The sequence below is a fragment of the Tauraco erythrolophus genome, chromosome 13 (genome assembly GCF_009769465.1).
Source record: "Tauraco erythrolophus isolate bTauEry1 chromosome 13, bTauEry1.pri, whole genome shotgun sequence".
In the NCBI taxonomy this organism is placed as follows: Eukaryota; Metazoa; Chordata; class Aves; order Musophagiformes; family Musophagidae; genus Tauraco; species Tauraco erythrolophus.
Window position 1 is genome coordinate 16,140,690 of NC_141477.1, and position 24,303 is coordinate 16,164,992.

General features: G+C 40.9%; 1 protein-coding gene across 2 annotated transcripts in view; it reads right to left on the bottom strand.

Moving 5' to 3' along the window:
* RADX (RPA1 related single stranded DNA binding protein, X-linked) overlaps positions 1–21,323 on the bottom strand; it is a 28,895-nt gene extending 7,572 nt beyond the window's left edge. Inside the window, exons 1-11 of one of the 2 annotated variants that reach the window (XM_086619603.1) lie at positions 20,741–21,323; positions 19,855–19,997; positions 15,869–16,061; positions 12,554–12,662; positions 12,309–12,400; positions 12,092–12,214; positions 10,808–10,915; positions 7,731–7,898; positions 6,994–7,154; positions 6,331–6,491; positions 5,048–5,119 (exon numbers count right to left, since the gene is read on the bottom strand). In XM_086619603.1, the coding sequence (XP_086475729.1) occupies positions 5,048–5,119; positions 6,331–6,491; positions 6,994–7,154; positions 7,731–7,898; positions 10,808–10,915; positions 12,092–12,214; positions 12,309–12,400; positions 12,554–12,662; positions 15,869–16,061; positions 19,855–19,997; positions 20,741–21,323 (1,913 nt within the window). Of the gene's footprint in view, positions 1–5,047; positions 5,120–6,279; positions 6,492–6,993; positions 7,155–7,730; positions 7,899–10,807; positions 10,916–12,091; positions 12,215–12,308; positions 12,401–12,553; positions 12,663–15,868; positions 16,062–19,854; positions 19,998–20,740 lie in introns of both variants that reach the window. The other variant, XM_086619602.1, reaches the window with a different exon arrangement.
* Positions 21,324–24,303: the final 2,980 nt, after the last annotated feature.

Sequence of the window (24,303 nt, forward strand, 5' to 3'; positions counted from 1 at the left end):
ACAACGGCTGTATTTCTTTGCTTTATAAAGTGAAGTATTTCACGCCCAAAATCCAGTGTTTGTTGCCCTCTCCTGGGCACCTACTCGCAACAGCATGTGTGACACAGGGCTGAACATCACAGATGGCCAACAGGTTTATGGCTCGATTCTAAAAGACGGTGTCACAGCATGCTGCTGCGCTTTCGTATCGATGCCCTTCAGCAGCCAAAACCAAAGCATGAAGGGAGCTACGTCACCACTCCAGAATGCAAAATCATAGAGGAATTCCAAATATGTATTTTCCTTCGGACGTGCTACCCTGTTGTAACAATCATTTCAATCAAGCAAACTAGGTTTTTGTTACATTTTCATTTTTAACTACAGCATTTTGAATTTATGGTAAGCAACTATTCTCTAATAATCTCTAACGAATTACTTAGGATAATACACAGGAGAAAAATGTAAGAGATACTCTGCAGTCGCAACAAGGTAAAATAAGCTCTTAGACTCATTTATTCCTTTCTTCTTCGCTCTATTTCTCTTATTATAAACTCACCATGATGTCTGAATAAACTTGGGAAAAAGACTATCTTGATTATCTTGCATCACAAACAACTGAGACATAGGCAAGACTTTGTTAAGGTACCACTAAAATTCCAGACTACCAAAGTAGTTACTAATAAAATATTGTAACTACACATGCACAGGGATAATACACAGTGAAAAAGGCATCAAAGACGAACATGCTGTTTAGTGGGACATTCTGTATTTCAGTCATAAGGATTTATAAGTCTTTTTTTTTCAATTTTTCCAATTTCATACTATGATATACCTTGAAATTTTCATGTCCAAGTTTCGTAACAAACAGAAAGCATCTAAAATCTAGTGAAAAGATAATTTTATGAAATGCAGCATCATCACGGTGTGGGCTAAGTACTGGAGTGACCTTTTTGTGCGCTCCAACTCTAGGCACAAAAGAATCCCTACTTAAGCAGCACAAACTGTGCAACTGAGGCTTCAGCCACCTGAATTTGTGAACAAAAAAAGCTGTCACACAGAGAACTTTAAAACAGCATCACCCTACTTGCTTACCACCACCCACCCAAACTGCTGAGCAGAGTTGTGTTGAAAATGTTGGTAAATGATAATTTGCATGTGTTTCTACGTGACTTTGAGTCCAAAGTATTTTTCAAATTTTGGGGTCTGGGGCAACCTCAGAAAGATACATGCAAGATGTCAGATCTAAGTTTATGCAGTGGTATTTTTATGTTTTCTGACGAAAGATAGCATCAAAGTTTATCTCTTTCTAAAATGGTAATTCAGTAATTACATTGTGCTTCCTATGGTATTATTTCTAGATAAAAGAATGTTTCCTTGAAAATAGTATCTTATGAAGAATTAATTCCTTTTACAAGAACCATCATGGAAAGTAATTACTGTGTATGCATAACAATAAATTAAACATTTACACACCAGCTAAATTAATACATATTCAAGCCATTAGAACACATTTTCAGAAGTACTAACAAAAGTAGTCTAATTAAAAATGAATGCCCACAAAACTAATTCTCACTTTCAAGACTCAGACTTCTCACCAAGAGCCATGAAAACTTAGCACAACATTAGGAAATGCTTGCTCAGAAATCTGCGTGTCAAGTTAGACACAAGTCAACTTCCCTCTTCATTAAAGCAGAGCATTAAACCAAGTCATACTGCGGACAAGTTGATATTATGGAAAAGGTTTCTTCTTCTTTTAAAATGTCTCATTTTGGAGGTGAATAGGCTCTGATTTAGAGGTAGTAGAGCCTTTGAAAAAGATGAAAATAACTTGTCACAATTTTTCCCCACTTCTGAGATCTGTAGCTGGGATGATTTCTCCTACCTGCTGGACACGTTATTTCTATAGGACTGCTTTGTGCTGGAAGCGCGTGCAGTGTAACTTGAGCTAGGTCCATAAGGGAAACCTTCTTATCTATACACACAGTTTATATGCTTCTTTGCCAGCCAGTATGTTTGCAAGCCACCTGACAGAATCCAAATCCTTCCATTTACTGCAATACGCTGTGGCTGTTCTTCACCAAAACATCCACATTTCTATTTTGCCCATGCCAGCTTTATGAGAACTTGTGCCATGTGAAATTTGCTTTTCCCAGCCTGCATTCTGCAGCCTCCCCCTCTTCACAGATGCCCACTTGCAAAAAAGCCTTCATTCAGTATTTCCAGATGCAGTGGTACTCACTTTTTCAGTCATTTTACTTTAAAGCATTGTCAAAAAAAATATTAATCAAAATAAATGGCAGATGAATACCTCTAGAAAAACACTGGGAAAATAAGCATGTCTTGTGCTTCACACCTATTTCCTAAGCACTGGGACTATAAGTGATTAAAAAAAATAAAGAAAATAGTTACAACTTGTAGCTATGCCCAAATGATGCAAGGAATTAAACTGCCTCAAAATAACAAAACAAAACACCTCACTGACTGATGTAACTGGTAAAAGCCTTATTTTATGGACTGGCTTGAAATTAACTTAACTGTCAGGACACGGTTATGGTATATGCATCCACCATGGAAAGTAACAGAGAAACCAAACAGCCTTTTACCATAATTCGACAAGTCTACACAACCTGATTGTTGATACGTACCAATTTCTCCCTGAAAAATTCTGATTTGTGTGAAAAAGGGGTCTGAAGGAAACGTCAAATTCTGGAAAACTTTCAGTCATGCAAACCTCAAGCTGAATTTCCCCATATCACAGAATCCTCATCCCTTAGCTCTCATCAATGGGGAGGGAAAAAGCAGGAAAGGGTCTAAGTTACATAAACATTTAGAAGTGAAACTGCAAGGACAGAAGCGTACAAACAAGTTACTTTCAAGCAGTATAGAGTGTGAGCATGTAGTGCACCAGCAACGCCACGGTAACTGCAGTGCTAAACTTACAAAGATTAAAATGTTAAGAAAACTACTGTGGGTTTTTTTGCTTCCACAGAAAAATAAGACTTTCTGAAATTCCTGATCTTTCCTCATTTGGAATTAAACTACTTTGAGGTATATTCAATACCTAAAAGTACATTTATGTTGAATGTCTCTACTATCAAGGATATAAATATAAATATCAATAATAATATTAAATTAACCAGCTTCCTCTTACCTTGTTCTTTCTGAAACCCTTAATAATCAGATAAATAAGTTATCTCAGAAATGTAGGAACTGAAGCTATCAATGAAGAGCCTTAAAATAAGCTTTTACTGTTTAAAAACAAAAAAATAAAAAAATGCAACCACATGCTGAAAAATTGCACAAAATACTTGACACAAAACAATCCAAGCTAGAATATGTACTTCAAAGTATCTCTCTACTGTTGTTACTTCATCAACGTATTAAAATATTTCAGTGAGAGCTGCCATTCTGCTACTTCCAAGCAACAGAACAGAAAACAACGTAATTTTAAGGTACGTCAGGCTAACTTTCTATTTTTCTTCTGCAATTGGGAGAATTCAGCATAACTTCATAGTTAATTACAGAAATACACAAGTTACCTTTTAATTATATAGAGTGAAACAGCTTTCCATAATCCAACACAGACTTTCTCCTCCTTTAGCTGGGGTTCTACCACTAATGCCATAGAGTGGACACACAGGTAGCGAGGAGAGTAGCAGATTGAGAAAAGCAGAGAACAAAGCAAACATGCCTTAACTTTTTGCTTCACTTTTAAGACATGGGGAGAAAACATTTTCTTCCCACCCTCCACCCGCAAGAAAAAAGGGAACATTTCTCAGTAAGCGAAAGAAAACAGGATTCCTCACTTCCCAAAAATACTTCTGATTTTCCTATGAATTTGTGCCTCGAGTCCCCGCAAACTCCGGCACCACCTGCAGAGACGTGACCTTAAAGCCAAGTGTCACACTTTTAGTGCATGGGTGGGCAGAGCCAGGCAACCATTTCCCCTAGAAAACAGAATTCCCCTAGTATCTACCAAGAGGACCAGAGGAAACGTGGGCTCAAAAGAACCTCATTTATCCCACAGAAAAAGCTTTTGCAAATTAGCTTCCCAGAAACGTTTTTCAAGAAAACAGGCATGCTTGTAGGGCAGTAATACTGGCAGAACGCTTGACAACCTATAATCTACTCCCTCATTACTATTGTTACTATATCCCTAGCACCACGATTCTTTATTTTAGGGGACAGGGAAGAGGTGCTAAAAGTAAACTAAGAAGGTAACTGAGGGGCATATGTACTCATGACACAAGCCTGAATCACTGCTGCCAAAAAACCCAAATATCCAAAGTTATTGACACCAAAGAGTTAAAACATTCAAGTTACTCGAGCTATATTTGGAACAAACGCTAAGAATTTATGGCCCTTAAACAAATGCAGGAAGGAAAGCAGCTTTTTATCCCAGACTAGCAAATAACAACACTCATTCAGTTTTCTTAATAATTTCCCATTTGTAGTTATTTCATTAGGTTCCAGACGTGTCGGGGTTCTGGATTTGAAATTCCTACCTGGATTTTTTATAAAAAAATCCTTCTCTGGATCCGAACCGAGTTCAACAAAGACTGAATGTCAGGAAGCAGAAGGAGCCAAGTGGCTTCTCAGGGACAACTCTACGTACACCTTTGTAGCACCATGGATGATGTGTAGCCCCATCACTGATGGACAGCAAATCCATTAATGTTATTAAATTGTTCACTCTGCTTGCTAACCAAGCATCCCTCCCTCCTACCTTCGACTTTGCTACTGAAACTGTAATCTCTCTGAAACAAAGACTACATGTATTACTCTGCTTACCATGATGGATACCTGCTACTATCTATTCCCTAAGCAGCACCAGTAACAGTATAAAAAGACATTTAATAACATACTGAAAATTATGTTTCAGAATCATATAATCCAATATATTCGAACTCAAACCAGTGCAGAGGAAGTGAATAGAAATATTTACTCTACCCTGATCTGTTCTTTCATTTCACTTCCATACAGATTCTTGACCTGTAAAAAACGTCACTTTGAATATCTTTGTTTCATCATTGCAATTATTTAACGTAATTAACTTTGTATGACTTACCCAACTTTTCTTTTTACAGACCGTGTGTAATAGCGGTCAGATGACACAGGAATAACAGATGCACTTCCCCTTAAAGTAGGAAATTCACCATTATTTTAGAGTATTTGGTTAAATGGAAATACACAAAGCAAAACATGCATGTTTTTCTTTCGGGCAGAACAAACCTAAGACATTCAAATGCTGGGATTTTCCTTACAAAACAGAAATCCACTAAGGAGTTCACTGTAACACTGCCAAGACAGAACTTTATTCACCAGGGTTTTCTTAGTCTTAAGTTTTCATTCAATCCTAACTATATTTCATCTCATTTTCCCTCAAAATATTCTCAATACTGATCCTCTTCCCACATTAAGACTTTTGGATCAGAAAAGTCGAGAAGAAAAAATAACACTTACACCATGAGAAATCCACTACAAAAAAAAAAAAAAGATATGACTGGCTAGATTTTCACAACATTACATCTTGTCAATGTGTACAGCAGGCTTTTAATATTAGGTAAAGGTACATTAGATTTTGCACAAACATTGCAACAAAGGGCACTCTTCTACGAGCAGATATTTTACTCTTGAACCTAATATAGTTGTATCAGGCAAATTATTTTGTCTTATTCCATTTCATTATATCAGACTGATATCCTTTGCCTATGTCTGACTAGATGCAATACAATTTCATGAAATCCCACACAGGCAGAGCCACAGTACTACAAGTTATTTTGAGGCTTTAGGTCAGCACATGACCACCATCTACTTGTCTTTCTGACAGCAAGTTACAGCTACATGCAGAACATTCCATTAACCAGAAAGAAAAAAATAAGGTATGTTTGAAATTAAGGAGCAGGTATACCAGATCTCGATTCTGTGTTTTCAGTGAGGAAATCTTAATTCCTCACACCACTGTAACTGTTGCTTGTTCCACAGCTATGTCACTAAACTATACATGGTTCAAGTATTTACTACTTTTATTTCAAATCTGTGAGATGAACAACAAAATAGCATAAATATTAACCAGAAGAGAGCATTGCAAACCAGACATCTGCTTTAATCCATCCTTCATTAGCCTGACCAGTATAACTGTCATTACCTAATGCTAGGAAAAGTATCTAACTGCCTTTTAAACATTAAACTATATATGCTTTTAAAGCTTTCTTGGACATTTTCTATGGCCTGGGCTCTGAACTAATTTCTGTAAACACTTTTTAGAAGATCCACTACATATTTATGAAGAGAGCTTACTGTTTGGCATCTTTATTTGATCTGCGTGGTATCTTTCTCTTGCCTGAACTCTCTTTCGACTGTAGAGCTTGGTGCTGATGCTGTTCCTCAGGCGTGCAATGTGGCCCCAGAGAAGACTTAACTTCTTTATTTTGAAGGTTGGTGCTTTTTCCATTGTCAACGCAGTCGTCTTTGGACACGTCAGAACTTTCAAGAGACTGAGAAGTATCCTTCTGCAACAATAGTTAATTGTTTAAGAGTTTCAAAGCACTTAAAGCTTTGAAAAAAACTCAAAAACCTGCAAGTTTTAAAGTAATTTTTAAAGGAACAGACGAATTTACCCAACCTTCTGAAAGTCACGTTATATCTAGCAAAAAATATCTTCTATTCATATTGATAAGATAAATTCTTTCTAGAAAGTGACAGTGGGCATGTTGCAGTAGCTGCCTCTCCCACACTCTAATTTACATTAGGTCATCCAGTCCGTCAAACTAATAACTTCTGAACAGTTACATAGTGTTACAGGGGACTGCACTAACACTATCAAAGAAACACTGAATCATTGCTTTTTAAAAAGTTCTATATTATGACTTCCAAAAACTGTGCTCTCAAAACAACAAATGAAGTTAATCAAGAGACAACGTAACGAGGTTCTGAACTGAAATGCAAAATCATTCATTCTAATTATGGTCATAGTTGCTTAAGTGTTACAGCATTAATTCTCAAACACTGTACCTGAACCAGTTCCACTCCTGAGGCTTCTTCATCTGCACTGGTACAGCCGATGTATCTTATGGCACTAATTATTCCCTGAACAGCAATGCGCTTGTGCTCCCTGTAGTGCAAGTCTTCAATCTCTTTCCCCATTTCACCTATGGCTTTCAAAACTGATTCAACTGCAAAAAGGAAATTTCCATGAGCAACTTCTAAAGACATACAGTATCAAAACGTCTGAATGCAAGACTCAGGGAAAAAAGGTAATTTGCTACTAAATATTACATTGATTTAAAGTTATATTTTTGAAGAATTTTAAATACTTTTATTCGCATCACATGGAAAAAATTAAACAATAAACCTTTTTAGCTCACAAGCATCTCGCAGTATGCAGTATCACAATTTCTGCTTCAGGTGAAATTTCTAATTCATTGTATTCTTCAGTATAACTATCTTTAATTCTGATTTAGCAGAACATTCAGAGTAAAACTTCTGGGCAGATCTGTAGCTCATGTAAGCTGCTACAGTTCTCCTGTAGCTAATGGTGCCATGATACTTTCTGTAAGACCAGGATTTAGCCTATGATACCTTTAGTCATGAAAGCGAGTTTTTATTAAATGCATAAATTTAAATTAAATGATTAAATTTGCATAATCACTACTAGTAACTGTGTTGCTTTTTAACTGATGCTTTAAATGCTTAGAGTAAGACTGAACTGAAAAAGGCTACAAATCTTAAAGATGTTTGATGTGTGATACCTTTATTTTTTTTACAATATTTCAAAAAATTATTTGGAGGTCGTGGAAAAGGATAATAGCCACCAATGACAGTTTTCTTCATTTGATCAGCTTCGTTTTGTGTTTTAGTCCACTGAATGAAGTTTTTCACTTTGGTGTCCTTGGTGTATGGCTGGCCCTTGTGCCACCCTTTTAAAACAAAAATAATCAGATATCAAAACCAAAGCAGGTTACTGTCATCCATTCTCATCTTGATGCTATCCTGAACACTATGTAGAAAAAACGAATTAAGAAAAACTGGACTAGAGAATATAAAAGACATCTTTCCACTAGTCAACAGTGTTTTACGAATGAGTATCTCGACTTTCTTGATTACTACTTGCATTTGACACTGAGAGTCAGACACATGTTAAGTAACAGAAAGAAACAAAACAACTAGCAAAAATGCTACTAGAATACTTTCTCACAAGAGCATACGAAACAATAAAATCATCAGAAATTGTTTTATTAGCAGGAAGGAGCAGATAAATCATCTTCGTAGGGTTCAGCAAAGATTGTTACTGATAGGTAACTGACAAGGTTTAAAACCAAGATATGGACTAAATACCAGTTTTATCAAATAAATTGTGATCTGACCAGGTCTACGTCTAAGCTGTGAACTGAAACAGATCTTATCCAACAGTCTGCAATCTCCAGCTGTGCTTCTCACTTAGGACCCAAACAGATATAAAATGAACTCAAGCTAGGGTGGGGGAAAGTTTAAGTATTTAATTAGAAAATTAAGCACAAAATATACTGAAGGAAAGCAAAGGAAAAACCAACCTCTCGAACCGTTCATTTAGGAGTAAATTAAATCATGAGCAACCTATTGTCAAAACAACTAGCTTGCTTTGCGAGTCCAATTAAACACGAAACACCCTACCCAGCTTCCCAGGAAAGACCATGTGTATAGAACTGACTACGTTCAAGCACCTTTTTAGCAAGTATTTTTCTCTAGTTGTACTTGTCAGTGGAAAGATTCAAACCGGGAAACTGTTAGGAACACTGGAGAAATGAGCTGGATAAATAAACACAGGAAAGACACACCTATTGCATCTTATACTCCCCTTGCAATTTGGCCAGCGCATCACTCGCCTGCAACGCTGCTAAACTTGCTTCCTGATTTAAAAGCAAAAGTACTATGAACAGCTGTGCCTGGTCCTGCCTGTGACACGCTGACTGGTGGCATCTGGTGTACAGCATCACAGGACCACAAAGAGTATTGCAACTGACGACAGTAGTATTCAGACCAGACTATCTAGAAGGAACACTCCTTCAGTGCAGCCCAGCAGCACATCCCTTCCCAGACCATGTGGTCTGCACATCAAGGGCAACAAGAAAAACTCCTATAGCTGTGTCAGCGATAAAAAGAGGACTAAGAAAAAACATGGGCCCTCTCCAGAAGGAAACAGGAGACCTGGTTGCTTGGGATATGGAGAAGTCTGAGGTGCTCAATGACTTCTTTGCCTCAGTCTTCACTGGCAAGAGCTCCAGCTGCACAGCCCAAGTCACTCACACAAGGCAAAGGCAGGGAGTGGGAGAATGAAGAACCGCCCACTGCAGGAGAAGATCAGGTTCGAGACCATCTAAGAAACCTGAAGGTGCACAAGTCCATGGGACTTGATGAGATGCATCTGCGGGTCCTGAGGGAACCAGCAGATGAAGTTGCTCAACCATTATCCATCATATTTGAAAAGTCATGGCAGTCTGGTGAAGTTCCCACTGACTGGAAAAGGGGAAACATAGCCCCCATTTTTAAAAAGGGAAAAAAGAAGACCCAGAGAACTACAGGCCAGTCAGTCTCACCATTGCTTTGTGTAATCAGAGAGGAATGGGAAAGTTGTTACTAATATCTCAACCTCTAAAATCTTCCACAGTAAAAGCTATTAATGTATCGGTTTTATCTTACGTGTGTGTGTGTGTGTGTGTATCAACAAACCGATACCCAGTAACAGGTAAACCTGATGACAGGTAAAAGAAACTGCAGTAGAGGATGAGGAAGGAGTCACCAAGAGGGGAGTGTTTTCCCTTTGTTCTTTCCCAGCAGCTTCAAATTGTCAATGTTTTCTGCACACCTGGACTTTGCCCAGAACAAACTATTTCACTGCTGTGAAACTGAGCGGGTGCTTTATGATTTGAAATACATACAAACCACTGTACTGCTGTAACAGAAAATAAGGTTGGCTGGAAAGCTCTGTTGAGCTGGAGCACCTCTGCTATGGAGACAGGCTGAGAGAGTTGGGGCTGTTCAGCTGGAGAAGAGAAAGCTCCAGGGAGACCTTCGAGCAGCTTTCCAGTACCTAAAGGGGCCTACAGGAAAGCTGGAGAGGGGATTTTTACAAAGACATGTAGTGATAGGACAAGGGGCAATGGCTTTAAACTGAAAGACAGGAGATTTTGATTGGATCTAAGGAAGAAATTCTTCCCTCTGAGGGTGCTGAGGCACTGGAACAGGTTTCCCAGAGTAGGTGTGGCTGCCCCATGCCTGGAAGTGTTCAAGGCCAGGTTGGATGAGGCTTTGAGCAACCTGATCTAGGGGAAGATGTCCCTGCCTGTGGCAAGGGGGTTGACACTAGATGATCTTGAAGGTCCCTTCCAACCCAAACCATTCTATGATTCTGTGAAAGATGAAACTATAGATCTCCAAATATTTGGTGAAAAAGGATAGTTAAGATAAATTTAGGACAACTATACCTCTTTTTTTTTGTTGTTATAAGGAAATCCCTGAACCAGAAAAGTTGCAAGTGTTTTTTAATGTTTTTAAGGAAGTGGTAATCTGCATCGCTACACTATCAAAGCATTAAAACAGTCTGAAAGAATTAGTAAACATACGATTTAACCTAATAAAGCTTAGGTATTTTTCATAAGATACACCCATTAATGCCTCACAAGAATGCAACTGGCCTTTTTCTTTTTGCAATGGTATTTCATTATCAACTGAAAGCCATTTCTGACAGGGAAACTAACACTATGCACTGATTATTTTGTTGTGAAATGAAAATACATTTTCCAAAGAAATAAGATGAGAACTACATAAAACTAAAACTAGTTTAAGTTACCTGTAATGAATATTTGACTTTCATTTGAAGTTGTAAGGTAAATTGTGCTGGAAGGATTCTCAGTGAGGTCCCGTACCACTCTCATCTGTGTACACACCAAATATGTCACTGGAGGAAAAAAAAACAGCCTTCAGTTTTTTTCCTGATATTTCATTGGGTTTAGGATGTCAAGACTGACATACACTGGATTGACTTTATTAATTGCTCTAAACAAGACATTTTCGTTCTTGACCCTACAAATGCTTCAGCATTTTTTGAGCCTCCATTATAAATTACAATATGGAGATGTAATTAAATCTTCAATTTAATAACTGTGCGAGGAAACTTCAGCATACATATTAGAACTAAAACATAAGATACTTCAAGTAGGACATCAATGAAGCGAACGGTAAAAAAAAAAGGATATTAGACGCCTGTGCTTCTTAAGGATAAATAGCATAAAATCATGGAAAGCAGAAGAAATCATGACATGCCACGCAAAACTTCTAAATAGAGTACAAACTCACTCTTTTGTTAATATCTCAGTGAAACACTGGAATGTCATTGTTTGCCATTTCCCCAGAACACTCACGATGAATGCAGCCATAATCTTAACAGGGTTGTGCAGCTGGTCCTGCATCATATGATATAAAAAATGCACATGACACCAACCAGTGCTAATGGAAGGATGAGTGCTTGGAGGAGAAGGGAAAGAAGGCAAGAAGAAATATTTAAAGCTCTTTTAAAATCCTTAATTAAGGATTTCCCAGTTCGAAATTTATCATTCTTAGCTCACATACAATAACCAACACAGCTGGGAGATGCTTGCTGTTTGGCCAAAAAATGTTTATACAAAGAAATTAAGCTTTTTCACTTTCACCTCTTCCTTCCTCCAATCCTTTTAAATTATTCCTGTCTAGAAAAAAAAATACTTGTTCACAGGACAAAATGAGTAATAGATTTGACCAGTTGCCTTCTTTATTTGCCTCTGATGCAACAGATGTTGCTCCAGGTATTTCACTTACATTTCTGTTTGAAATTAATGAGATCAGACGAGCCCCACGCCCAGCTGCCCATCTATTTGCTTAATCTAACTGGCAGATTGCAATACGATAAGGGTTTCAAACACTTAAACTACACAGTTTTATTTTAAAATTTTAATTTCCAATCAACTATTTTCTGTCTGAGGAGAGAAACTATGGCAATTTTTTATTCAGTGGCAATTATACTCAGAATTTGAAACTAAAAACCAACTAGAAAAATACTACAAATAATTATTAATAAGTATTATAGAGAGATTAATACTTGGGTGAATATGCTCAAACACATCTGGCTGAGAAGTTGCAAATAATTCCAGTATGAATGGTTGGTCTGAGGTCCCATCAATGGCATGTGCCCAACGATAGAGCCAGAAGTCTTCACCATGTTCTATATAAACAAATATTAAGAAAAATGTATAAGCATTTATTCAGAAAGTTTAAAATTGTTTGATAAAATCTGAAAGTCATATTTATAGAAAAACCTCTCTTTCGTGCTCGTTCAGCCCTTCCTACAAATGTCACAAGACCAATAACATCACAGGAATGATTGTTTGGTAAGTCATCCAGTTCTGACCTAAAACCAAAACAGAACACAAATGTGGGTATTTGTTAAAAACAAAATATAAAGCTTTCTCCAAAACTTTTCAAAAGACATTGCCAGTTAACATTCAGTGTAATGTAGTGAAATTTAAGTTCCAGCTTGACAACCAACAAAATTCTGTTTTACCTTGTGATAAACCGATATTTAACTTCAGGTAATCCCCACTCTGGCTTAACCATTTCTTCTGGAATAATGCTTATTTTAGTAGGAGGGTCTCGAACATTAAGGCTGATTTCTGACAAAGAAAAAAAAAAGTCAGTAACATTTAAGGCATGAATACAAATTAAGAAAAAAAATTTTTTTTTTAAAAAAAACAACACACTAAAAAACCAGGGTAAAGTTTCGTAAATGAAGCATTCCAACTTTGCCTCACTGCTTGTGAAATTATTAATCAATTCCTCTGACTTTATGTTTTCATAAAAATAAAGGAAAGAATTCAGGTACAGCATTCAACAATGTAATTTTATAATCTGAGCAATGTTAAACTTTCCAATTCCCTACATGAGCCAATGAGTCCGATTCAGCCAGATATTTTAAAAACCAGCAACAGAAACTAATATGATAATACTGATTACATATGAAGTACTTTTTACGCTAGCTTCATTCTCAAATGTCACTAAGATCTAAATTTGACTTGCAGACAATGAAGTAAAACAGAAGACAGCACTAGCAGATGAGAACTTCCACATCTGGTACCGGCTCAGGTAGTTATTAATATGATAGAAACATGACATGGTGGGAAACAGGTCTTCTCTTGTCTATTCTATAGCACATGAAAAATTTAATTTATTAAGCAGATTGTTTAGAAGCTGAATAACAAACATGGTGGAGCACTGGGGGAAGTGGGAGGTTCTGCAACCAGATAAAAAATACAGGAGGAAGGGCTTCAGCACTTAGAACACACAAGGTGGCACTCTATTGTCTCTCTCATAACAAGCCAAATCTTGCTGGTACAAAAAAGATTCTGATGAAATTGCTACAAGATGCTTGGGTTTGAGTAAGGGATTATTCAAATAATGCACTCAGAAAAATAATTAAATAGGTATAAATAACATACAAAATTGTTTATCTAATTGTATCTGGCCCCTCATTCTAGCAGTGCCACATTAGGAAGGTGTTACTTTTTTTTACTTTTGCCTGCTGCTTCCTAGAAATGTATTTGGAAGACAATTGTGGTCTTGTGTATGTTGTTTTAGGACAGCATCTGAGAGAAAATTCCTGAAAACAAACCTTTCCCATGTATCAAAACTATTTATCAATTGTTTGGTCATTCTGAGGTTGGATGAAAGTCATATACTGAACCCCAGACCACACCCTGGCATGATTCAGAAACTAACGTCAGTCTGGGCTCTTCAAAACCACGTTTTCCGTCAGTACCACACAAGCTGAGTGACCTGTGAAACGCACATGTTGCCCAGCAGTGGAATTTAAGGTGCTGTACTAACTATTTAACTGTACTAACTATTTAAGCTCCAAAGGTTTTAGGTCCTGAAACAGCACGTCGTACGACGCTGCAACTGCAAGCAGAAGCGAGCAATGAGAACTGGCTTCAGAGAAATCTAGAAACATGCCAGGAGCACAGGGCCCTGCAAGAACTCTCAATTTGGGAAGCCTTTTCTCTTGTGGCCCTGTTAACCCTGCAGACACATTTTACAACGTTTAACAGGTGAATGATTGTAAGGAAGCACTGGAAAGTTGAGATTTGATGGAATTAGAAATTGGAAATTTGTAGTAGTTGTTAAAAGCAGTTGTTACTCAAGCGATCCAGTGTAACTGATGACTTTAGCTAGCTGCAGAACTTTTGGAGGACTCACTGTCTATGCTTAAAAAAAAACCTGAAACATTGCCCCATATTAGGCACACACAGAGATATTTACATTAACAGAGTAATTAGTGAGGCATTAAATTTCATTTGTTGGAACAAAAAAACCCAACATGCACCAGGAGTTGCACACAATCAATTTTATAACTGATGTAGAATTTTTTTCTGGATATTCTGTTCTCTTTAGATATACTCTTCTTATAGGACATATGGGCACAAGAGCAAGCAATGCACGGTATTACGTGCTTTGTAAGTTCTTATTGAGACAAAAATCTGAGCTTTGAGCTGAGAAAAGAAGTAAGAATCTGTACATACACTGATATGAACCAAAGATTAGTCATTTCTACAGTTTACCTGTGGTCTGAAAACACGCAATAGCACTTTACTATAGGCCGACTTTTAACTCTTCTGTTACACATCTGTTACCATTTACAGCTCGTTGGCCTAATTTTCCATTTTGATCTCTTAGTCAACATTTCTACCTCAATAGCGCTTGCACAAATCAGTAGCACGGTGTGAACGAAGCCATTAAAATGAAGTGATATTTGCCCTTAGAGAAAGTCACCTCAGACGGCGCATTTTATTCTGTCCTTCTCCTGTAGAAAGGTTTTGTGGCAATTATAACTGCTTTCAGGGCCAGCTGTAATCACCATCAGCTTCCCTCATAAACTTTCATTCCTGGATAAACATTTCTCTCTCCTGCCAACTCATCACAAATGCTTCAGACATTAAGATCTGGTTTTAAGGCAAAGATATATTAGATAGAGAATACACTGCTGCTAGCTGTGAAAATATTGTTTATTTCTGTGGACGGTGGCAACTGCATTAGGAAACTGTCATTGCTAGTAAGTTATATACACATAATCCTTCACTAACACCTATTTGTTTGTTTCAAGGAAGTTTTGTGAATTTTCTGAATGTTGCCTGTCATTTTATTCTGCATATAAAAGCACAAAAATGGAAAGAACTCATGTTCAGCACAGTAGGAGAGAAAAAAAACCACCCAACCCCGTTTGAAAAGGCTGTTACTGGTCTGTTACGGCACTTGCATTTCTGTAGCACAGCTCCTTTGAATATCTGTCATGCTAAACCAACTGAAAATAAGAAAGCACATTCTCATAGCCAAGAAATATTCTTCAACAGTCAGTCATCAATGCAACTTTTCATTCAGAGGAGCTTTGCAGATACTCTGGGCCTTGACCATATACATTAAAATCTGAAGTCAGATGAGGTGACAACGTGCTTCAGCGACCTGTAAGAAGGCATGAGCAGTGCACGAACAATATCTCTATTATTAATTAGGAAGCAGAATCAGATTAAATGTCAGTACCAGAGGCCTCTCTTTTTGACCCCAATACTTGAAATCAGGGATTAGATTTTTACTTATTTATTGTTCAAATAAAGGTTTTAACTAATTGTGGCAATTAACTTTGTAGACATAATCCAAATATAAACAGGGAACAAGAAGAAACTGGATGCCAAGACACCTTTCAGAGCTAATATTTAAGGAAATACACCTTATCAATTAGTCTCAGCAACTTTCTATTTTATTTCTATGAAGAGCTACCTTTTTACAGCTACATTTCATTGAATCAAATCAGGTTTCTGTAATACTTAACCAATTGTAGCAAATCTCTTCATCTGTGAATCCCCTGGGGTTGGCTGCGTTTTAAATGGGTAACTGGTTTTGATAGCATACTGTTCAAGAAGAAGTACCGTGCCAACCTTCATGCTGTTATACCACTCAGGACATAACGAATTCCACAAAACCATTGACATCATGCCTGAACCATCAGCAACTTCAAAGTAAGCCTAAAGAAAGAAGATACAAAATACATTCATCTTTTATTCATCATAATTCTGGCATGTGTGTATTTTGGATAACGCATCAGCTACTTAACTCATGAACAATTTCTCTGATGATTACAAAAGGACACAGAGTACGTTCCAAAACTTGTATTGAATACTAGAGTTGCAGAAATCCCTAATTTCCACACCAGAATTCTTCCACAACTACTCCAGCCCAGACTTGTATCTTTCCAGTGCTCAGTAATGGTAGGTGATGCCAGTTTCACTCTGTTTTTTGGAGGAGGTTGGGGAAATACCACACACAAGAAAGAATAAAGAGAACACTGGGTTTAGGGTTTTCAAAATTTCATGAAATAAAATTTTCACATTTCAAAATATCCATGAAAGAAAAAAAATATTTTGGAAGTTGAGACGAAGGGGGAAAGAGAGTGTTTGCTCATGAACTAGCCGGGCTCATTCACAGAGCTTTAAACTAGACTTGAAGGGAGAGGGGGATAACATCAGCTTTGCCCAAGTCAAGCTGAGAGCACCTGAGGAGCAGAAGGAAGGAATTCCAGCCACTCCGGCCAGGAAGTCACATTCATCGGGGGTCCAACTTAAATGCTCCTATGCAAACACATGCAGCATGGAGAACAAACAAGAGGAGTTAGAGGTGTGTGTGCACCTGCAGGGTTACGATCTTATCAGCATCATGCAGAGAGATGTGGTGGGATGAATCCTATGACTGGAGTGTTGGAATGGAAGGATACAGGCTCTTTAGGAAGGACAGGCAGGGGAGACGAGGAGAAGGTGTTGGCCTCTATGTCAGTGACCAGCTGGAGCGCATGAAGTTGCACTTGGGGATGGCTGAGAAGCTGACCACGAGCTTAATGGTGTTCCTCAGGGGTCAGTACTGGGGCCGGTGCTATTTAACATCTTTGTCTGCAACATGGACAGTGGGATCGAGTGCACCCTCAGCAAGTTTGCTGACGACACCAAGCTGTGTGCTGTGGTGGACATGATGGAGGGAAGGGATGCCATCCAGAGGGACCTGGACAGGCTGGAGAGGTGAGCCTGTGAGAACCTCATGAAGTTCAACAAGGCCAAGTGCAAGGTCCTGCGCATGGGTCGGGGCAATCCCAAGCACAAGTACAGGCTGGGCGGAGAATGGATTGAGAGCAGCCCTGAGGAAAAGGACTTGGGGGTGCTGGTGGATGAGAAGTTCAACATGAGCCAGCAATGTGCAGCCCAGAAGCCAACCGTATCCTGGGCTGCATCCAAAGGAGCATGACCAGCAGGTCAAGGAAGGTGATTCTGCCCCTCTACTCTGCTCTCAAGAGACCTCCCCTGCAGTACTACGTTCAGCTCTGGGATCCTCAACAGAAGAAGGACATGGAGCTGTTGGAAGGGGTCCAGAGGAGGGCCACAAAGATGATCTGAGGGCTGGAACACCTCTCCTACGAAGACGGGCTGAGAGAGTTGGGGTTGTTCAGCCTGGAGAAGAAAAGGCTCTAGGATGATCATATAGCAGCCTTCCAGTACCTAAAGGGGTCAACAAGAAAGCTGGAGAGGGACTTTTTACAAAGGCGAGTAAAAAGGACAAGGGGCAATGGCTTTAAACTGAAAGAGGGAAGATTTAGATTGGATATAAGGAAGAAATTCTTTACATTGAGGGTGGTGAGACACTGGCACAGGTTGTCCAGAGGAGTTGTGGCTGCCCCATGCCTGGAAGTGTTCAAGGCCAGGTTGGATGAGGCTTTGAGCAACCTGATCTAGGGGAAGATGTCCCTGCTCATAGCAGGGCAGTTGGAACTAGACAATCTTTTTGGTCCTTTCCAACTCAAATCATTCTATGATTCTATGTTACAGGACCATTTGCTAAACATTCTTCATCAAAACATGATACAAGTCTTATTTTCAAGAAAAAAAATATAAATGCAGAAAACAATCTGCATTGCAAACCACTATATTTTCGTTGAAGTTTTTCTCACGACAAAGATTTCTACCTGATTTTTTTTTTTAAACCGGGCAAATTTTCAATCTTTTTTTAAAAGATTTTTAAGCTGTTATATAATGGTCTTAAAAGGTAGCAATCCACTGGAAAAAAAAAATTCAGCTCTATCAAAATGCTTCGTTTTATCCATTCATCTGTCAACCTCAATCAATCATCTGCTTTGGTTCATATTAACATCCACTCTCCTAATATATCACCATTCTTGAACACAACTAACACCTCATGTGTTTTTCCCCTTCGCTGCTTCTAAAATCCTCTTTTCCTTACTCCAATTTCAATACAGAGATTGTGCAAATAAACACTTGTTAGTTCATTCTGATATTCCTGATTAGTCATGAACCATGCAACCTTGAAAGCAAACCATTATATCATAGACTCTTTTGTTATTTTTTTATCTACTAACAATAATTCAATGTACAACACTACCTAAAAAAGGAATGCATAAAGCAAAAAGCATGTAAAGTCTGTCCCCTAACTTCTGAAGCTAACTCAGCTCTGGGTATTGATTCTACACCTAATACCAGGAAATGTGACTGATGAACTGCCATGGAAGTTAGGAGCATCATCTGGACTGTCTACTGAGAAGCACCTCCAAAAAAAAAAAAAAGACTTAGATTTATCTTAATGTGCAAAGGGAACAGAAACTTGGAATAAGAGAACACCACAGCATTTCATTAAGACGTTTCACACCTCTCTCTCCCCACAGAAGAATGCACAAGAGCTACTGGAGCTCTTTGCAAAGTGTTGCTCTCCTGTATGGGGTCTGGCTGGGACGGAGTTTATTTCCTTTGTACCAGGCTGCACGGTGCCACGTTTTACATCTGTGACTGAAAGAGTGTTGATAACACACCAATGTTTTAGCTGTTGCTGAACAGTGCTTGCACAGCGTCAAGGTCCTTCTCTGTTCCTCACTCCGCCACCCCACCGAGTAAGCTAGGGATGGGCAAGAGGCTGTATGGGGACACAGCCAAGACAGCTGACCTGAACTGACCTAGGGGATATTCCATGTCATGGAACATCATCCTCAGATCTAAAACGGGCTGCTGGTCTTCCCAAAGTAACCATTGCTCAGAGACAGGCTGGGCATCAGCCTGCTGGTGAGAGGTGGTGAGCAATTGCCTTTGCATCACTTGTTCGCCTTTTTTTTACCTGCTTCACCTTAGTAAACTCTCTTTATCTTAACCCACGGGGTTTTCCTCGCTTTTGCTCTTCCAGTTCTCTCCCCCACCCAGCTGGAGGGGGCAGTGCAGAGCAAAGGACCAGCTGGTGAGTGCTTAGTTGCTGGCTGGAACCAACCCACCACACCTCCTGGCTCCATTTCCAAGAAGCTCTACACAAAAATATCACCAGTAAAACATACTAAGAAAATCATTAAGAATTTTACAGTAAAACAATCTACCTAGAAGTCACCAGGTGAAAGAATGAGGGGATACAAATTGTTAAAATTTGTTTGGGTTTTTTTCTTTTTTTTTGGACAAGACAGACCAGCTCCAACTTCCAAAGCACAGAGACCAGAAACATTTAGGCTAAAAACTAAAACTCCAAGTATTTTTTTTTTCTTCACGAAAAGCTCAACTGAACTATAGTAACTGAAACACATCCACCAAAGTTTGTACATACAATCACTAAATTCACCATTTCCTACTCTAAAGGGCTCAGCATTTTTGTAAAGGCAGCATTTTTAATATAAAGTAGCTACAACAAAAGTTTTAACTTTATATGCTTCCTATATGCAAATAATGATTTCCAAATATCCTACAGCTATTTGTTCGGGTGTTAACCTATGTATTTATGGCTCTTTACCTGATAAGGCATATCCAGCTTTTTCTCTGGTTTCCCGTAGTACCTTAGTCTAGACTTGTGCAGGACTCTCACAAGAAGCGGATGGAAGTGAACTCTGCTTCTCCAGGTCATTTCCAGCTGACCAAGAGAAGTCAGCTTGGAGACTAAGGTTAAAGAAAAAAAAAAAAAAAAAAAAAGACCAAAAAAGAGAATTCAAGATTGTATATTTGAGTTTTCAGGAGTAAAGTGCACAGACCAGGACATCACATATATTTTTCTTAATGTTTCTAACATTTTAAAAAGCCTCATTTGCTGATACTGTCTACTGTGGAATTCTGTTCTGATCCGTGCACAGTATAGTTTCGTTTTGCTTTTTTTAATTGAAAACTGAAAATTTAATTTCAAACGGCACGGAAGCCTTGTCAGATGCGAAGAGCTGCTACAATAGTCGCAGGTGTTGGCCTACAAGGGCACCACACTCGTGCAGAAATCCCGCTGATCCTCACTCCCCACCGGGCTCCGTGGACAGCCCGGAGCCCCTCGGCACCGCCTGCATTTTGGGTGGCAGCTTCCCGGTGTTCCAGTAGCCCCACGGACCAGCCGAGAGGCTTCTACAGGAACAGGAGTTTTTGACGCCTCAGAAGACGGGGTGCAAGCACCGCAGCTACGTGTCTCCAGTCAACACTCCATGAAGTTTCAAAAACCCTCCCAAAGTCACACGAACACACAAACCGCGACGCGCACGGCACGTTCGTATCGGTGCCCCACGCAGCCGGAGGGTCCCTCCCGACCAGGGACCCCGGCTCGGCAGCACCAGCATCGCGGCCCACCGCACCTTCTCACCTCCGCGGGCGCCTTCCTTCCACCCACCCCCCTCTTCCTCACACGCCGCCTCCTCTCCGCTTACCGTCGACGTCCACCTGCGCCGGGGGCTTGTCCGCCACCCACACGTCTCCGTAGGGATCCTCGTTGTTCCACAGCGGCAGGTAGTGCTGCTTCTCCCCGCGGAGGGGCGGCGGGCGGCGGCGAGGGGGCGGGGCGGCAGCGGGCCCGGCGCCGCCGAGCCTCTCCAGCCCCTCCAGGCAGAGGAAGCCGTAGCGGAGCCGCTTCTCGTCGTACAGGTAGGAGCAGCGCGTGAGGCGTAGGCGCGCGCCGGCGCGCAGCTGCGCGCGCTGCACCAAGCCGTTGAGGCGCGGCGCCAGGTAGCAGCGCTCCTGGCGCGCGCCGTCCGCCAGCGTCACGTCGTACCAGTACTGCGGGGCGGCGGCGGGCGGCGGCGGCGGCGCCCGGGCCAGGTACCGCTCCACCGCCACCACCGTGACGGGGGGCGGCTCCGCGGGGGCCACACTTAGCTGGGAGGAGCCCCGCACTTCCTCAAAGACCCTCTGGAGCCACGAGACCCCGCCGCTCGCCGGCCCCGCCGCCGCCGCCCCTCGCCTTTCCTCGGCAGGGCGGGCGCTACCGGTGCGTTCCGGGGTAGGGTCCTGCATGACAGCTTCCTCGCGGCCCCTCCCCCCGAAAGCCGTGAGCCCGGGCCGCTGCTGGGGAGGGGGAGGGCGGCGGGAAACGGCCGCCGCGGCCTCCTCCTGTCACGGGCTGAGCCGGGGCGCCGCCATGGCGCGCGGAGGCGGGGCTGGTGCGCGCGCGCGCCGCGTTCCATTCAAAGCTCCCAACGGTCGCGGAGGGGGAGGGGTGGAGCCGGCGGACCGTTGCGGGGGGGGGGGGGGGGCGAAGACGGTGACAGGAAGGCGGTGGCGGCCGCAGCAGCGGGGAGAGCGGGCTGGGCGGGGGCGGATGGGAGGAAGCGGTGGGAGGAGCAACCGGCCGTAAAGAGGTGGGGAGCGGCGGCACAAGCGGATCCCGGGCACCTTGTTGCGGTCGTTAGAAACCGGGCCCGGGGGGGCGGGCTGTTCGGACGTGCGGTCCGGTGCTGGCCTGCTGCCCGCCCTCGTCTTGTCGTGGTGCGCTGCCGGGGACCCCCGGGGTGCGTTTCCCCCCCGCCGCTTGCTGCTGGTACGGCACGGCACGGCAGCCGGGCCTGCCAGCCTCCCGAACGACGAACGGGCTCTTCATTCCCTGCGTCCCGTTAGGGACTTTTTGCTGCACCTGTTCCCGATTCCATCTTAAGTGGATGCGTAATACTCAACGATTGCTCCTGCCTCAACGTGCATTCCTAGTTGGAATGGAAGTGTCTCGTGCTAGCTCCTACAATTGAATTTGCCTTGTTCATAGTTGCTAGTTGTTGTTAATTATAATCATCCTGCCATTGAAAAAGTCTCCTGGGTCTTTCTCCTTTATGTTGTCTCCAACAGCAATGGTTGAGGTTTCCATCTATTAGGAGAAATTCTTATGTGGTGGTCTCTAAGCCTGTGACCTTACCTTTTTGTTAATGATTCTCATCCCACTGCTACTCTCAAGATCATCCTATTCTTCTTTATGATACTATGATCACTTATGATATTAATGACACTTGTGGGGATTAAGAACTTTGTATTTAATGCTCTATTAGCACTTCCTAATACATGTGTTTTTTTTTCTATGGGAGGAAGCATTAGGCTATAAAGCAGCGGGACAGAGTGAGGAAAGAGGAGTAAAGATAAAGAGGCAGGAAGAAGAAGAACAGAAGCAGTTTCCAGTATTTAAAGCATCACTGGTCCAGAAAACATTTAGAAATCCAGGAGACCAGGGGCTGCAGCTTAGGCAGAGCTGCTTCACAGGCTGGGCCAGAAGCAGTTCTCTGAGCTCACAGCTTGAGAGTGATTCCACTCTTAGTCTGCTCCCTTTGCTGCTGTGGAGCATTTGCCTTAGGAAATTGGAAAACCTGTTGCATGAGCCATTTAAAACAAGACTGAAAAACTAGACAAGGAGATATAAAACCCAAGCATTTTCCGGCCTTTAGACTGCCTTAGGAATGGTATGAGTTTATGGATTTTATGTAACAATGCACTCCTTAGTGAGAAAATATCAAACAAATCAGTCATTCTTGATGTTTCTGTTGAAGCCAAGATATTGAGTAAAATTTCAATTTTTTTTTTTTTTTTTTTTCCCCTGGTAAACATTTGCCCTGTCATGTGGGCTGATAAAATGGCATAAACACCTTTTTACTGGAGTTGCATAGGATGTGATTTCACATCACATACAAGCCTTGCCTGGAGAGCTGTGGTGTAGACTTTTTTCAGATGAATCTGTAGGTATAATGAGGAAATCTGTGGACTGTTCCCAGCTTCTCTCCACTTTTGTCTGTGCTCGTGATACGACTTGCGGAAGAAAGATGTGGGTTTTTTTTATAGCAGAGGTAATTGTTACATGTATATCTGTTGTCAGGATTTTTTATTATTGGGAGTCACTGCGGTTTCAGTCAAGAAAACTATGAAGCTGTAGCTTTTGTGGAGTGATTATGGACTGATAGTAGAGTTAATACTTTATAATTTTGGATAAATTTGTGTGGATTGCAGTTTCAGGTACAGGATAGTTCCCTCTCTCAGGAACTTGCTCCTGTTACCTTCTTTCTCACCAGCAGAGGTCTAGCTGATGTGCCGATTTCAAAACGTCTTTTGCTGATGGCAGGTCAACAGCATGTTTTAATGACAGGTTGTCTGTGAGTTCCTCTAGATGTGATTTCCCTGCCGTACCTGAGCAGTGGGATGGATGTGATTGTATTAGAAACTGGAAGTTCAGAAACACTTGGAGAACCAGCAATGAATGGTGATGAGCCATCAGCAGATGGCTGTATGAGAGTCACAAAAACTGAGCTCAGTGTGTTATGCTGAAGCTGTTCCTTCAGGGCATGTAAGCAGCTCATTGAAGACAACATGATTTTTCATACACCTACATCTAAGCGTGCTGAACCGCACCAGTGTCGACCTCTGGTGAATCAATACATAGTCTCAAATTCTCAGACACAATGAACAGCCAAGTATCTCAGGTTTTAAGTACAACGCACTTTAAGAAAAACAGCAGTTGGCCTCTGTGGCAACGCTGGTGAGGAATGGGCTGTGCTGAATGGGAGGACGTGATTACATTCTGTTAAACGGTACATTTAATATATGTTGGAGAAATGAAAGGCGCAAAAGAATAAAAGGTGATGCTGTAGATAAAAAAAATAATAATTAGCTATTGTGCAAGATCATAAAGCTTACTCTAAAACACAGTTGTTCACCACAAAGTGTTTTGAGGACAAAAACGGAAAAGCCTTTCTAATACGTTTCACCATTATCTCCTAGGTGCTTTTGTTAAATCAACCTAGAAAATACCAGGAAGCGATTAAATAATGCTAAAATAACATTTGAGGTGATTACCCAGCAGACATCCTCTTGCCCTTTAATCAGCTCTATGCACTTTGGAGAGCAGTTTCAGAAAGTGGTGGGCTATCAGCAGGAAGATCTCTTGAACTTCTGTTATATGGAACCTTGATTTATTGCACAGGCTTTAGAATCTATAGAAGTATTTTATATAGATTGCAGGTTTGCT